At 38.4% G+C, this 14221-nt stretch overlaps 1 protein-coding gene across 3 annotated transcripts in view; it reads right to left on the bottom strand.

Moving 5' to 3' along the window:
* The window catches only part of ZPLD1 (zona pellucida like domain containing 1), a 276647-nt gene that overhangs the window by 183509 nt on the left and 78917 nt on the right, over positions 1-14221 (bottom strand). For all 3 annotated transcript variants that reach the window (XM_045185953.3, XM_053918320.2, XM_053918322.2), the window contains exon 2: positions 3336-3393. In XM_045185953.3, coding sequence (XP_045041888.2) covers positions 3336-3369 — 34 coding nt within the window. In that variant the 5' untranslated portion in view covers positions 3370-3393. The remainder of the gene's footprint in view (positions 1-3335; positions 3394-14221) is intronic.

Below are 14221 nucleotides of genomic sequence, written 5' to 3'. Positions count from 1 at the left end.
CAAACACAATTACTGGGGGGGACTTGTTAAAGCACAGACTGTTTCCCCCCACCATACCCAGTCCTTTTCTGATTCAAGAGGTTTAGGGTAATACAAAAGAATTCGCATTTCTGGTAGTTTCCCTAGTGAACAGCAGCTGCCTTGGATCCAGCAACTACAGACACACAGAAATCAACCATTTCTGAGTCTGGTCTCTCTGTTTGCTTTGACTCTTTCAGACTGTTTTTCCTTGCCTCTTGTAATTTTTTGTTGAAAGATAGACATGTTGTATCGGACAATAGGAACTGAGATAAATAGGCCTTTAGTGTGAGGTTTTATGTTTACCTGACTAGGAGTCTGATGTTTGCCGTAGCTGTAGGGGCCAGAGCCTTTAGTTTCCTCTAGTGGCATCGTGTTTGTCTGCTGTTTGCTTTGTGTTTCCCTAGAAACTCCTTCACTGACAGTCTGTGTCTCAATTGCAATTCACTGTGAGCATACAGGAGCCTTGCTGATGTGGGGTTAAGGTATAAGGGAACATTCTATTATCTTAGGATTAAGTTTCCATTGTTTTTAACAGGCCTGAGTCCCTGAGTTATGACTTTCAGAAGTGTTTTTAGCCTTTTCCCCCACTTTCTGTGAGGCAGAAAAGCTACAGGGGGCCCAGTTGTCTAATTGCCCTCCTCTTTGTTAGATGAGGCTCCGGTGGAGCTGTTCCTGGGAGCCCGGACCCTCGCCATGGCAAAGCTCTGGGCTTCTTTCAAAATGGGTACTTTGGTCCTGCCCAAAGAATAAGGGATTTTTCTCTGATATTCACTGTGAGAACTTGATAAATCTCATAAAAGTGTGAGGGCTCTGCCCGAATCGAGTCCCCAGGAGTTTTTAACTTGCCAGGTTGTCCACACTCAGCCTCCAGCAGTTGGTCCATGACCAGCTGTCTTCCCATCAGGAACTGCAGCAGCTTGTACTTCTCATACGCTGCGATGCCATGTACTTGCCTGTCTCTCCAGCTTTTTATGAGCCAGTTTGCCCTGTCACCTCAATTTTCTGATGGTCCTAAGAATAGTTGATTTTCAGTTTATTCAGTGTTTTTCTCATTCTGAGGAAAGGAGTGACAATTTCTGAGAATGCTGGGAGGACACCAGAAATCAGAACTTCTGGGAGACTGTACTTTGAGAATCACTGGCCTGCTGAGGAAATCACCACCTCAGTCAACCACGGAAGCTTTAGGCTCTACTACATAGTAACTCCAATACCCACCTAATTACATCATTTTATAGCATTATTTTCCTCCATGTAATGTCTTGTATATCAAAACCAGCACCATAATATCAGAAAAAGGAGATGGGACTCACCACCCACGACTGGGAGAGGGTTTCATGACACGCACGATTGAGCGTGGTGTTGCCTCCTCCTCGTGCACATGCTCAGGTGTATCTTTTGGGATGTTTTCGCTGCAAGTATCAAAAAACCCTGACTAACACTGACCATTGGCTAACATAAGGGGAAGTCTAGAAGCATAGTGGAATTCAGGGTAATGATCCCAAAGGCTCCATTATCAAAGATGCAGGTTCTTTTTATTTTTCACTCTGCTATCCACATCATTCACTTCATCCTAAGGTCAATCCTCCTTATGTTTTCGTGAAGTTATCAGTAGAAATAAAGGCATCCCAAAACCAATAATTGGTGCCAAAGGAAGTGATGGGTTAATTGGCTTAGCCCTAGGTTGCTGAACTGTCATTTTAAGAGGGATGAGACATATGTTTGGTTTCAATTAATCAAGAACTAACCAAGAGCTCAGGCAACTCTGCGATCTACAAATGGAAGAGTGAATTGGCAGGGGTTGGAGGTGGAGGGGTGGTAAACTATAATGTTTCATAAGCCAGGGAAGACTTGAAAGGATCTTTAGAGCATAGAATTTTTAATATAATTTTGACACATACTAACATGAGTCTAAATTTGAGAGTACACAGCAGTAGTGACTAAGAATCATTTCAATGACTCATCTTCAAAATTGCTGGTATTCAATATACAAAGTGCCTTGGACATACCATCTTCAAAAGTTAAACCAAAAGGGGGTAGGATCAAGGGTGGGAAATGGGGATGGCTGGGGTAGGGGTGGGAGTAGCGGGGGGGGGGGGAGGGAAAGGGAGATAAGTGTACTTGAACAACAATAAAAAATGTGAAAAAAGTGAAATAAAATAAAACTTAAAAAAAGTTACTGAAGATATTTCTCTGAAGATATTTTCATAAGAAATAAAATTTGTTCTACTTCCTTCAAAATCTTCAATTTCTTGACTTTACAACTATTTAGCAGGAGAAATATCAGATAAACTTCACATTCCTTTCCTATTTGAACTCCTTTAGAAAGTTGTAGAGCATTATTTTCCTTTTGTATTTCAGCAATTTTTAGTGGGCTTCTTTCCTTTTTTCCTAAACTGATCATTATGGATAAACATAAAATCTCCAAATAGATTTTCCTAGTCAGTTAACCATATTCTTGGGGGAAAACATAAGGTAGAATCATTATTAAAAAGCTTTCTCAGTAATACACACATCTTTATTATGTCAGTCTTTGCCCAAAAAAAAAGATAAGATTGATAGTAAAATCCACTTAATTTTTTGTAGAAAAAATCAAGCCACAGAATCAAGCCATCTGCCTCAAAATATACCACCAGCCTTTGTTAGATGAATTCACACATTTTAAAGCCCCAAAGTAACTATTTGAATGGAAATTGGACACTTCTTGTCATTTAGGAAGCTTTTTTTAACTGGAAAGGCTTCTCGTTTGTTCAATTAAATGTGTGTATATGTGATGCAGTTTATGAAATTTATCCCAAAACAGCAAGGACTGAAATAATATTTGAAACAGATGGCACAGCTGCCGTATTTAGAGAGCTACTTGTGGACATGGAGGGAGACATTGAGGGAACTCTGAAGTGCAAGTCAAAATACTGTTCAGTCAAGACTCTCAGCCGCAGCCATTAGAGATGGGGAAAATCTCTGTAATGTCAACCGCTTCCCTAATGGAGGTGTGTGGAAAGTGCTAAGATTTAGTCAAGTGGAATTTATACCCTTCTCTGGATGAATTCTTTGCTTCTCAGTTGAGCCTTAAAATTTGAAAATGCTGGATATGCTGCCTCAAGTTTACTCTCTCTTGAATACTATTTGAAAACCGAGCAACATGCGGAAAGTATGGTACCCTAGGGGATGTTAAGATAGTTATGTATGCATAGCAGAGAAAAGCAAAATAGAGCATTTAGAGCCGGGAGGGGAGATGGGAGAAAGACCATAGAGATTGTTTCATGATTGTCCTAAATTTTGAGAGGAAAGAGGCCAAAGAAGGTTAAATGGCTTACCTCCACCCCACAGAACTGGTCTCTTCAGACACATCCAGGGCAGCCTCTACCACAGACACTGTTCAATAGTAAAAAAAAAAAAACAACTGTTGGGTACATTTGAATTTATTTCACTTATTTTATTTCATTTTGAATAAGAGTATCACATCTTTTTTAAAAAGTCATAATTTTTTTAATAAGGGAGATTTAGAATGGTGAAGTAGAAAAAAACATCACCTTTCTTAAAATTATATTAAGGTAAAAACATTTCACAAAAGTGAAAGTATATATGCTCTAATTTCTGTAACTAATGTATGTATGTTAACAGGCTACTTGGCTAAATTTTTTATTTCACATTAATCACTCAGACACAAGTTGCAGCTTGCTTTAAAGTACGGACACAATTCTACATCTTAATCTAATCAAGGAAAGCAAATATTCTAATGCGAAATTCTTGAATTCAGAATTCCTGAGTAGGTGAAGTACATCTGAGCAAACACACACAAAAAGCATAAACAGCAACCAGGAGGAACGTATTTCAATTCCATAGCAACAATTCTTTTTAGATGCAGCAGTGTCTGGAGTTTGAAGGTGCACACGTTTCCCTCTCAGTTGTAGTTTTATAGACATGAGTGTTGAAAGCAGATGCCCTCAGTTTATTTCAGGGAGATCCCTAAGCTACTGAAAATGACAAATCTTGGCAATCACATTTAGGCTCCCATACCCTCCTATGTTGAAAAGAAATGGATAAAACCCTTAATAAGAAAAGCAGCAAATAACTAAGTTGATCCATCCTCTTCTCTGCAGCAAGAGCTAAGGAAACAGAAATGAAACTAAGTCCATCTTCAGTGGAATTTTCCCCAACAGACTGTGTTTGTGTACTTCAGTGGAGTCCTCCTAGAGAAAGCAATTCTTCTTCTAAAACGTCCTTGGTTATTCCAGGGACAGAATAAAGTCACAGTCTGATATGTTAACCTTCCACCACATTCGTAAGACTAGGTCCCTGCGACCGAAACAAAGGAAGACTTGAGGCCACTTCAGGTCAGAAAGTCTATTTAGGCTTGAATGCCTCCAACAATTGGTTCATTTACCACCTTTGCCTCCCCAATTATTTCACCGTGGCTCATGTGAATACATGGTGGAAGCCCAGTCTTTGTTTCTGTGTAAATCAGAGCAGTAGTTCCTAAAAAGCAATACCTGCACGTAACTAACATGTTCACTGACCCCGTCTAGGGGTCTCCCCTGAATAACATTCCACTTCTCTACCTTTTATACTCAGGAGTAACAGAGAGGCTGCAACCTCCTTGTTTCTATTACATAATACTTTTGACAATTTTCTGTAAAGAGTTTTAAAATCAGAAAAGCTCAAGCACGTTATTCTTAAAATTTCTTTTAAGTTACTGACATTTCATTTCTCACATAATAAGTGGTGAAAGCCAGTCAACAACAAAAGAGTGTTTCTTTTTCTTTGATGTGGTCTTGTGTTTTTTATTAAACTCACTGAAATTCATTTCTATAAAGTTATATATTAAGATGTGTGAATCACCAATATAAATGCACATTCATTAATATATCCATTAATGTGGAAGAGAGAGAATAAGAGAATTTGACTTGGAAAAAAATTAGCACAGCAAACCTACCACTCAGTCATTTTAGCATCTCATTTTTCTGTCAGTATAGTGGAAGGCCTACCCACAGGCACCACGAAGAACCAATCTACCACATATTTATTGCCAGTAGGTCTAATGTGATGGGTAGGGAACTCAGTGTAAGGTAAGAGGGCATCCAGGTGTTCCATACCATTTGGGGTCATCTGCAGCTACATACATACTGCAAGAGATGACGTAGGCTGCTGAATTATATAGTGTTGATCAAGGGATCTTACGATGATCCACATACCCATAAAAGGTTATGAGAAACTGAGAGAGTGAGCTCAATGAAGGAGTTTCAACACAGGGACTCAATAAGAAACAAAGAATGAGGCCCATGACTAGACTAAAGAAAGTACTAAGACACAGGAGGAGGGTGGCCATCTTTCATCTGTTTGATGAAAAGAAGAGCAAGGATTACTACAAAAAAGAATAATGCCATTGAAATGGGTGATAAATCCCTGAAGACCTAAGAAGTCAAAGTGACAGTGGAAGGGCCAGTGCAGCAGGATGGTCCCAGACAGGTGTTAACAGAATTCAAGCTTCCAAGCAAAATATGTAGGCCACCCTGCAAAATTAAAGTTGTGTTTCTTTTTCCTCTACTATGCATTAGTAATCCATCTAGTTCTATTTCCTTTTTAATTTTTTATTGTTGACACTATTCCAGATATCCCTCATTTTCCCACCCTTTTCCCCCTCCACTCAACCCCTAGCCCCCACCTTCAACACATTGTTCTATGTGCCCATGGGCTATGCAAATATGTATATAGGGGGGTCTGTCCAGAAAGTATCCAGCCACACACTATGCAAAATAGAGACATTTACTAAGAAGATACAAGAAACATTGTACATAGGACAATGACATCTCAGTCTCCTTCAAAGTGAGACACACTTTGGGACTTCACACAGTTCTCCCAAATTGCCATCAGCTGCCCTGTCGTATTTTCCTGAGCCTCACTGATGGTCTGAAATGTCTTCCCTTTCAAAGGTGCTTTTAGTTTTGGGAAAAGCCAGAAGTCAAAAAATGCCAAATCTGGGCTGTAGAGAGGCTGAGTCACCTGGGTGATTTGATGTTTCACCAAAAAACTCCGCATGATGCATGATGCATGAGTGGGTGCATTGTCATGATGAAGCTGCCAATCACCAGTTGCCCATAGTTGTGGCCTTCTGAATCATCCGAATAGATTCTGCACAGGAATATTCAAACTTAGTGCAAAATTTGATGCAAATTCATTGCTCTACTCACTCATTTTGAATGTGATGACCACGCAGTACACTCAACAGCATCTACTGCCCCCACTGACTAGTATAGCGAAGTCATCATTGTTCATGCATGTGCATCCCAGTTCACTCTCCTTGACTGCCAGGCTATACCAATGTCATACAAACTGTTCTCATTATATTAACAATTATTGGACTTTTTTCTGCATTCGCCTTGTATGATCTTTGGCTAATATCTTCCATTCCTCCTCTTACCCCTCTGAGATCTGTCAGTCTGTTCTAAGTAGCCATGCCTCTAGTTTTATTTTGTTCTTCAGTTTTTTTGTTCATTAGATTCCACAAATGAGTGAGGTCATATGGTATTTGTCTTTCTCTGACTGGCTTATTTCCCTTAGAATAACATTCTCCAGGTCCATCCATGCTGTTACAAAGGGTAAGAGTTCTTTCCTCTTTACAACCATGTAGTATTCATCGTGTAAACGTACCACATCTTTTTTATCCACTCATCTGTTGATGGACACTTGGGCTGTTTCCAGATCTTGACTATTGTAAATAACAGTGCTATGAATATAGAGGTGCATATATTCTTTCTGATCGGTGTTTTGAGATTCTTAGGATATAGTCCCAGAAGTAGGATTGCTGGATCAAAAGGCAGTTCCATTTTTAATTTTTTGAGCAAACTCCATAATGTTTTGCACAATGGCTGCACCAGTCTGCTTTCCCAGCAACAGTGAAGGAGGGCTTCCTTTTCTCATCTTCTCCAGCATTTATTAATGGTAGCCAATAGACAGATATGAGGTGATACCTCATTGTGGTTTTAATTTGCTCTGATGATTAGCGACATTGAACATATTTTCATGCCTATTGGCCATGTGTATGTCCTCTTTGGAGAAATGTCTATTCAGGTCCTTTGCCCATTTTTTAATTGGGTTGTTTGTCCCCCTAGTGTTGAGTTGTGTAAGTTCTTTGTATATTTTGGAGATAAACCCTTTATCAGATGTACTAGCGGCAAATATGTTCTCCCATTCAGTTGAGTTCCATTTTCATTTTATTGTTCATTTTTTTTCTGCTGTGCAAAAGTGATTCTATTTCTTGAAAGGATGTCCAGACTTCCCTTCACTGACTAAGACCTTCTGTCACTTCTCCATAGACTTATGCAGTCTCCAACCTGAACCATAGCTGTACAGTTATGATAAATGCATTTCCTGTAAAAATAAAAATCAGGAACATGTATAAAGGACACATGGACAAAACCAAAGGAAGGTAGGAGCAAGGGTGGGAAGTGGGGATGGTTGGGGTAGGGGAGAGTTGTGGGGGGAAAACGGAGACAACTGTACTTGAACGACAATAAAATGTGGAAAAAATAAAATAAAATAAGAAAAATATATAAATAAAAACACAATGATGACAAATTACCAAACAAATATGTAAAGTAGGTCAGATAACTGCTAATCATATCTTCTGTTTCTAAGGAAAACTGTTAGTTTGCTCAATAACTTCTTTTCAGTCTCCATTTTCTAACACAAGAAGATCTACCTTCCTCAGAGCTAAAACTGAGCCCTGTGCCCAGAGTTCATCCTCCACAACCTTATTCCATTACGAACACCAGGATCTCACATGGAGCTATTACCCATTTATTCCTCAATCTGTAATTTTTGTGTCAGGAGTTGGCATGCTAAATTTAATAAAACTTAAATTTATTCTCCTATTCAGTTTCATGATGTGATCTCAAGCCACTATAAGTTACTAAGGCCAAGTTATTTCACCTTAATTTCATATATATTTTAAATATCTTACAAAATATAAAATCACTTTACATTCTCCACTTTAAACAAAAACTCCTTTCACATATACATAAACATACAAACATTCACTCACGCAGTCTATAAAAGTGAACAAATAAAAGGCCAACTTGAAGTATGACTATAAATAAAAATCTAAAGCTAACCAATAGGAAGTAAAAAATCCTACGATCAAGTCCATTTGGGATAATTGCATACACCACCAGCACATTTAAATAATTTCTTAAAATCAAATATCTCACTCTATCTTTCCAATACATGCCACGCAATCAAACGCACCCGTGTACAGAACGGACCACATTCCCCTATATATCTTGACACCACTAGTTTTAAAAAAGGAAGACAACTTCTTGGCAGCAAATGCATGAGGTTCCATATGGTTCCTGTCCATTTCCTTTTATTTCTGTAGCAGTTAGGATCCTTTCCCATATCAAAAGCATGATGAGACTGACAGTTTTCTGAAGTCATAGCTAGTATTTTGAACAAAGTCACTCCTGGTTTTCTACCACTAGGCAGCATAATGAGGCGTAAATTGTTGGTCACAATGGCCTGAAATTTTATCCACTTCCTTTAGGCAATTGTTTTTCCCTGACACAGAGTTAAACTTTAAAAAGTATGTATGTGTATCTATATATACATTATAAAATTTTCTATTTAGAAATAACATAATTCCTGTTAAAATTTGTTTAAAAAATTATTTACAAGGGTGGGGAAGATAAATGGGAGTTATTAAAAGGTAAAAAGTAGCTTGAAATGGGCATTAGTCTTGAGAATGTAAATGAAGCAAATATCATATTTGAACTCTACTTACTGAAAAACTTAGAATTTCATATTATCCCAAGGTCAGAAATTTGAGTATGCTTCAATGACACAAAGTTATTTCCAGCACCATTTCCACATGCTCCCCATCAGCTCTTTCGTGAACTGGTCTGATTAGTACTAAGCTGTCTGCATCCCCATTATAGCTACTTTTCAAGGGACCAGGGAGGAACACACTCAGCCAAAATCTACTACTCTTCTCTTTGACATTTTTCAGACTGTTGTTGTGTTCTACACGCCTCTCTTTCTCTTCGGAAATCTCAGACACTGACTCTGATATTTCTTAAGTGTTGTGGCCAGTCCTCTTCCAGGTCCTAACACACCTTATTGTTAAATAATATAAATTATTACAACCAATAACTTTATTATGGTTATACTAATAACAAGGTCACCTGCCCCCAAATAATTTTAATGTAAAGTAGAATAATCACAAAGACTATGATATTGATACAATCAAGCCAAGTCCCATCTCATAATGTTATTCAGTTATATCTCAAGTCAAGTGGAGCCTAAATCTGAAACTTGTATCCCTGAATTGCTGTAGCGCTTAGATATCACCTTTAAGTGGTTAACCTATGCTAAATAAAGACAAAGATTTAAGTATCTACTTCCAGTCTAACATATGCAGACTTTATTAATGTATTTAATTCCATACAGACTGTCAATTATTATTGACTTTTTGGGGACATAAAATTATGAGGAAATACATTTATTACTGCCTTCTTCAGAATGATAGTAATCAGTAATGAAGCACAAAGAACCCACATTCTCTACTGAGAAGATTTCTGACATAGTTAGAAGAAGCAAATGCTAGTTTGAAGGGTGCCGTTTAACTTTCTAGCGCTATTATACAATCTTCACAGCAGATAACACTCGAAGAAAGGGCATTAGTACCAAGCCATGGAAAGGGAGAATATCTGTAATATTGAATAAAAAGATGTTTAGATCTAATTGTCTTCCTCTTCCACAACATAGAAGCAAACAAAGCAGCATTTTTATTTATGAGGCTTTCATCTCTTGTCAGCGGGAAGAGCCTAGAAAGCTTTCAGATCAAGATGCTAATCTAATTCTAAGAAAGCTGATGCATTTTATCAAAGTTCTATGAGAAGATGGCTCATGAATATGGCCAGATGGAGAGCTGCATAACTTTGCAGGGGAGAAATTCACATGAGAATTACAATGAGAGGAGGGGAGGAACCCCCACAAGGCTTGAGTTTCCAACAGCTCCTAGCATAAATTTAACCAAATTAAAAGCTTTTCACATGGGTGCAGCTGAGATAGCCATTACTATAAAGAAATATATTAGAGCAAAAGCTATTTGGAAGCACTGAAGTATTCCCAGAGCATACCAATAGGAGTATAGAACATTTTTTTCATTCACAAAGACTACACTTTCATTACTGCTCATTGCCATAGACTCGGAAGGGAAAAGAACACTTGGGTTTTCCCTCTCTGGATTAACCAGGAGAAACTTTGCTATGATGATACCTGAGATACCAGCTCAGGTTGGGGGCTTTTATTTCTAGTGGTTAAATGGCCCTGAATGAGGTAGGCCACTAGAGAAAAGGTTTGCTAAATCCCCATAACGTAAGCTAAGGAGAAGAAAAGTGGGTCCAAGATTAAGAACAGTAACTTCCAGGCACTCTCCCTCCTGGGAGCAAGCTGGTGCCTTTCTCTTCCTACTCTTCTTCCCCCTGCCCAGGTGTGTTACCTTTGCCTTTCTCTCCCCAAGGGCCCTTCTTTTGCTTCTGTAACTTGTTTCCTGAGCCTGCACAGCCCAGGTGGCTCTCTTCCACTACCTCTGTAACTTTCTAAATAAACTTTCTCTTATAACTTGAAGAAAGAAAAAAACGGAACAGTGACTTCCAGTTGCTAAAAGTTGGACACCCTCAAGGAGTCGACCAGACTTCTTAGCAATAGAAGCAGAGGAAGAATGTTAAAGATAACAAAAAGGCAACATGTCCATGACTTTTTCTGTCTGTTGCCCTCTCTTCTTCTCTACATATTCTTTCAAAATTATCTTCCCTATATGTCTGCCAGCAAATTTTACCATAGACTCACTATCTCTGCAAGGGCAGACTGCTGTTTCCAAATGTCTGCTATACGGTTCCACTTTAAAGCCTTAAATTTAACATGTTCAAAAATCAGACCCTGACCATCCTGGGTAGTTTGTCTTGTCTTTTCATTACCTGTTAATGAATTACATTCTCCCAGGCCCCCAGGCTGAAATATCCCAAACATCTTGTCACCCATTTATTCCTTTCCTCCTCCTCAACCTAGTCCAATCAATCACCAATGCTATCACCTTTCCATTGTTTCCCTCTGTAATGATACCTTAAAAATAAAGCTGACGTCTGTTCCTTGTGAGAAATAGTTTAAAGAAAGGAGTCTGTAAAAATGGCTGTAGAAGAAAGAACTCCACAGAAAACGGGACACGGTTGGTAAAAAGAAAGGTACGGAGAGGAAAAGCAAACTCAGGGAAATTATTTCTACCCCTCCTGGAATAACTAACAAGTTTTTGAGATGTTTGAAGTACAAGTTGCTCACAGCTGAGGCAGGCGGCATCTAAGTTTTAAGGTAATGTATCTCCTGGAGTGGAAGTCCAACCATCCCAGGGATTGTGATCCAAGCAAAGAAGGTGGAAATTTTAGGGGATTTTCCTAAATTCTACTCTGGTCTGACCAAGAAAAGCATTGGGGAAAGAGAGTTACCAATTCATTTGCCAGTCATTGAAGAAATGTGTTTCAACTTAGTTAAATGGCTTGAAAAATAATTTTATGTTGAGCCCATTTGCCTTGCAGTTCACATTTACCCAGAGGTTCACAAGATAGGAGAACTTGACCATGAAGTAGCATTTCTTGAAAGAAAGATTACAGAAAATGGGTGCAAAACTTGACTGGCATCCGTGCTGCGTTTTATTCAGATGGATGCTAGTACCTCATCAAGACAGCCCAGTGGCCTCCTAACTCTTCTCCTGCCAATTAACCTTTCTCCTCTTTCTTCCCAGCCAGTTCTCCTTTTTAAAGTAAGCTTTGACCAATGCTTTCATAGTTCAAAAAGCAACAAGTTTTTAATCTATGTTAAATAAAAATAATAGACTGTGCCTAATATTCAAGACTTCACAATCTCGTTCCAACATAAGCTACTACATTGGTTTCTGAATATTTTATAAATTTGTGATCCAATAAAAATATTCAATAAAAATAGAAATATTGTAGCAATGTTTACCTAACTATCCATACCACACCACCTATTAATCAATTTATACCCCAAACATAATACATATTGTCACACTTGCTTGCCTCGTTAATCCCATTCCTTCTGCTGTAATTTGTCTTCCCCATCTCTACTTTATGAATTTCTTGTTTTTGTATATTTTATTGATTACACTATTACAATTTTCCCAATTTTTCCCTCTTTATCCTCCCTCCACCCTGGACCCCCTAACCCTCCAGCATCCCCCCACCCCAGTTAGTTCATGTCCATGGGTTGTACATAGAAGCTCTTTGAATTCTGTTTCCTATACCATTCTTAACCTCTCCCCATCTATTTTATGCCTACCAATTATGCTTCTTATTCCATCTTTTCCCCCCTATTCCTCCCCTCCCCCTCCCCACTGAAAACCCTCCGTGTGATCTCCATTTCTCTGATTCTGTTCCTGTTCTAGTTGTTTGCTTAGTTTTTGTTTTTGTTGTTTTTCTTTTTTTTAGGTTCATTTGTTGATAGTTGTGAGTTTGTTGTCATTTTACTGTTCATAGTTTTTGATCTTCTTCAATTTCTTAGATAAGTCCCTTTAACACTTCATATAATAAAGGCTTGGTGATAATGAACTCCTTTAACTTTACCTTATCTGGGAAGCACTTTATCTGGATAGAGAAATCTTGAATGTAGTTCCTTGCCCTTTATGACTTCAAATACTTCTTTCTGACCCCTTCTTGCCTGCAAGGTTTCTTTTGAGAAATCAGCTGATAGTCTCATGGGAACTCTATCCTTTCCTCGTGCTGCTTTTAAGTGCTCTGAGACAAAGAAACAGGGCCCAAAAGAAAGAATAGAGCAAAACTCCAGAAAGAGAGCTAAGCGATGAGGAGACAGCCAACCTGTCTGATAGAGAATTTAAAGCCCTGGTAATCAATATGCTCACAGAACTGATTGAGCTTGATCGAAAAATGAAAGAACAAATGAAAGATACCCAAAATGAAATAAAGCAAAATATTCATGGAACCAACAGTGACAGGAAGGAAACCAGGACTCAAATCAATGATTTGGTACTTCTTGAATTTCTATTGAGGTACAACCTCAAAAACCCAGGTTAAATACCCCCTCTTTCTTGAAGTCCTCCTTCATCCCTCTTTTGCCCTCAACTCTTAGAGAGCTTTGGTCATGTCTCTATGGCACTTCCCATATTTTGCTTCAAATTGTCAAAGTTGAATTGGAAAAATATGCAAAGTGACATATTTTGGGGCTAAAAGTCTAATATATATAACTCCTTGTTCCTATAGGTATAGTTCTCTACTGCTGTCATAACAAATTATCATAAATGTAGTGGCTTAAAACAACACAAATTTATTATTCACCAGTTTTATAGGTCTGGAGCCTAGGGTCTCACTGGGCTAAAAATAAATCAGCAGGATGGCATTCATTTTTAGAAGTTGTAGGGGAGAATCCATTTCCTTGCCTTTTCCAGTTTCTAGGGGCCACTTACATTCCTTGGCTTATGAGTCCTTTTCTCCATCTTCAAAGCCAGAAATATCACATCTCTCTGACCCTTATTCCCTCATTACATCTTTCTCTGACCAAAGCCAGGAAAGGTTCTTCACTTTTAAGGACTCATTGGACCCACCCGGATGGTCTAGGTTCATTTCTCCATCTCAAAGACCTTGCCTTTAATCACATTTAAAAATGAATTTTGCTGTGTAAGTCAGCTCAGCAACAGATTCCAGGGTATCAGGCCCTGAAAATTTGTGAGGGAGCCATTATTCTACCTTTCACACTATGGAATGTAAGCTTCTATTGTAAGCTCCTCACAATAGAATGTGAGACTTCTATTGTGTCTCAATAGAAACAATATTTTCTATTTCCTCTCCACAATGTCCAAAGTGCCTTCTCCAAAGTACGATAGGCACATATCACTAGTAAGGGTATCACTGTATGTGTTTCAGTCTCTGTTTCATGTGCACCTGCTCTGATCTTTATTTCCTTCCTCCTACTAACTTTGGACTTAGTTTGTTCTTCCTTTTCTAGTTTCTTAAGGTGTGAAATTAGGTTGTTTATTTGAGGTTTATCTTTTTTCTTAAGGTAGCTGTTTATCATTATAAATTTCCCTCTTGGTACTGTTTCATTACAGAGGACACATTTTGGTAAATTATTTCCATTTTCATTTATCAAAAGATATTTTTATTTCCCCTTTGATTCCTTC

The sequence above is a fragment of the Desmodus rotundus genome, chromosome 2 (assembly GCF_022682495.2).
Source record: "Desmodus rotundus isolate HL8 chromosome 2, HLdesRot8A.1, whole genome shotgun sequence".
NCBI classification, from domain to species: domain Eukaryota; kingdom Metazoa; phylum Chordata; class Mammalia; order Chiroptera; family Phyllostomidae; genus Desmodus; species Desmodus rotundus.
Note: the sequence above shows the minus strand (reverse complement) of the source record. Positions and strands in the feature narration are given on the sequence as shown.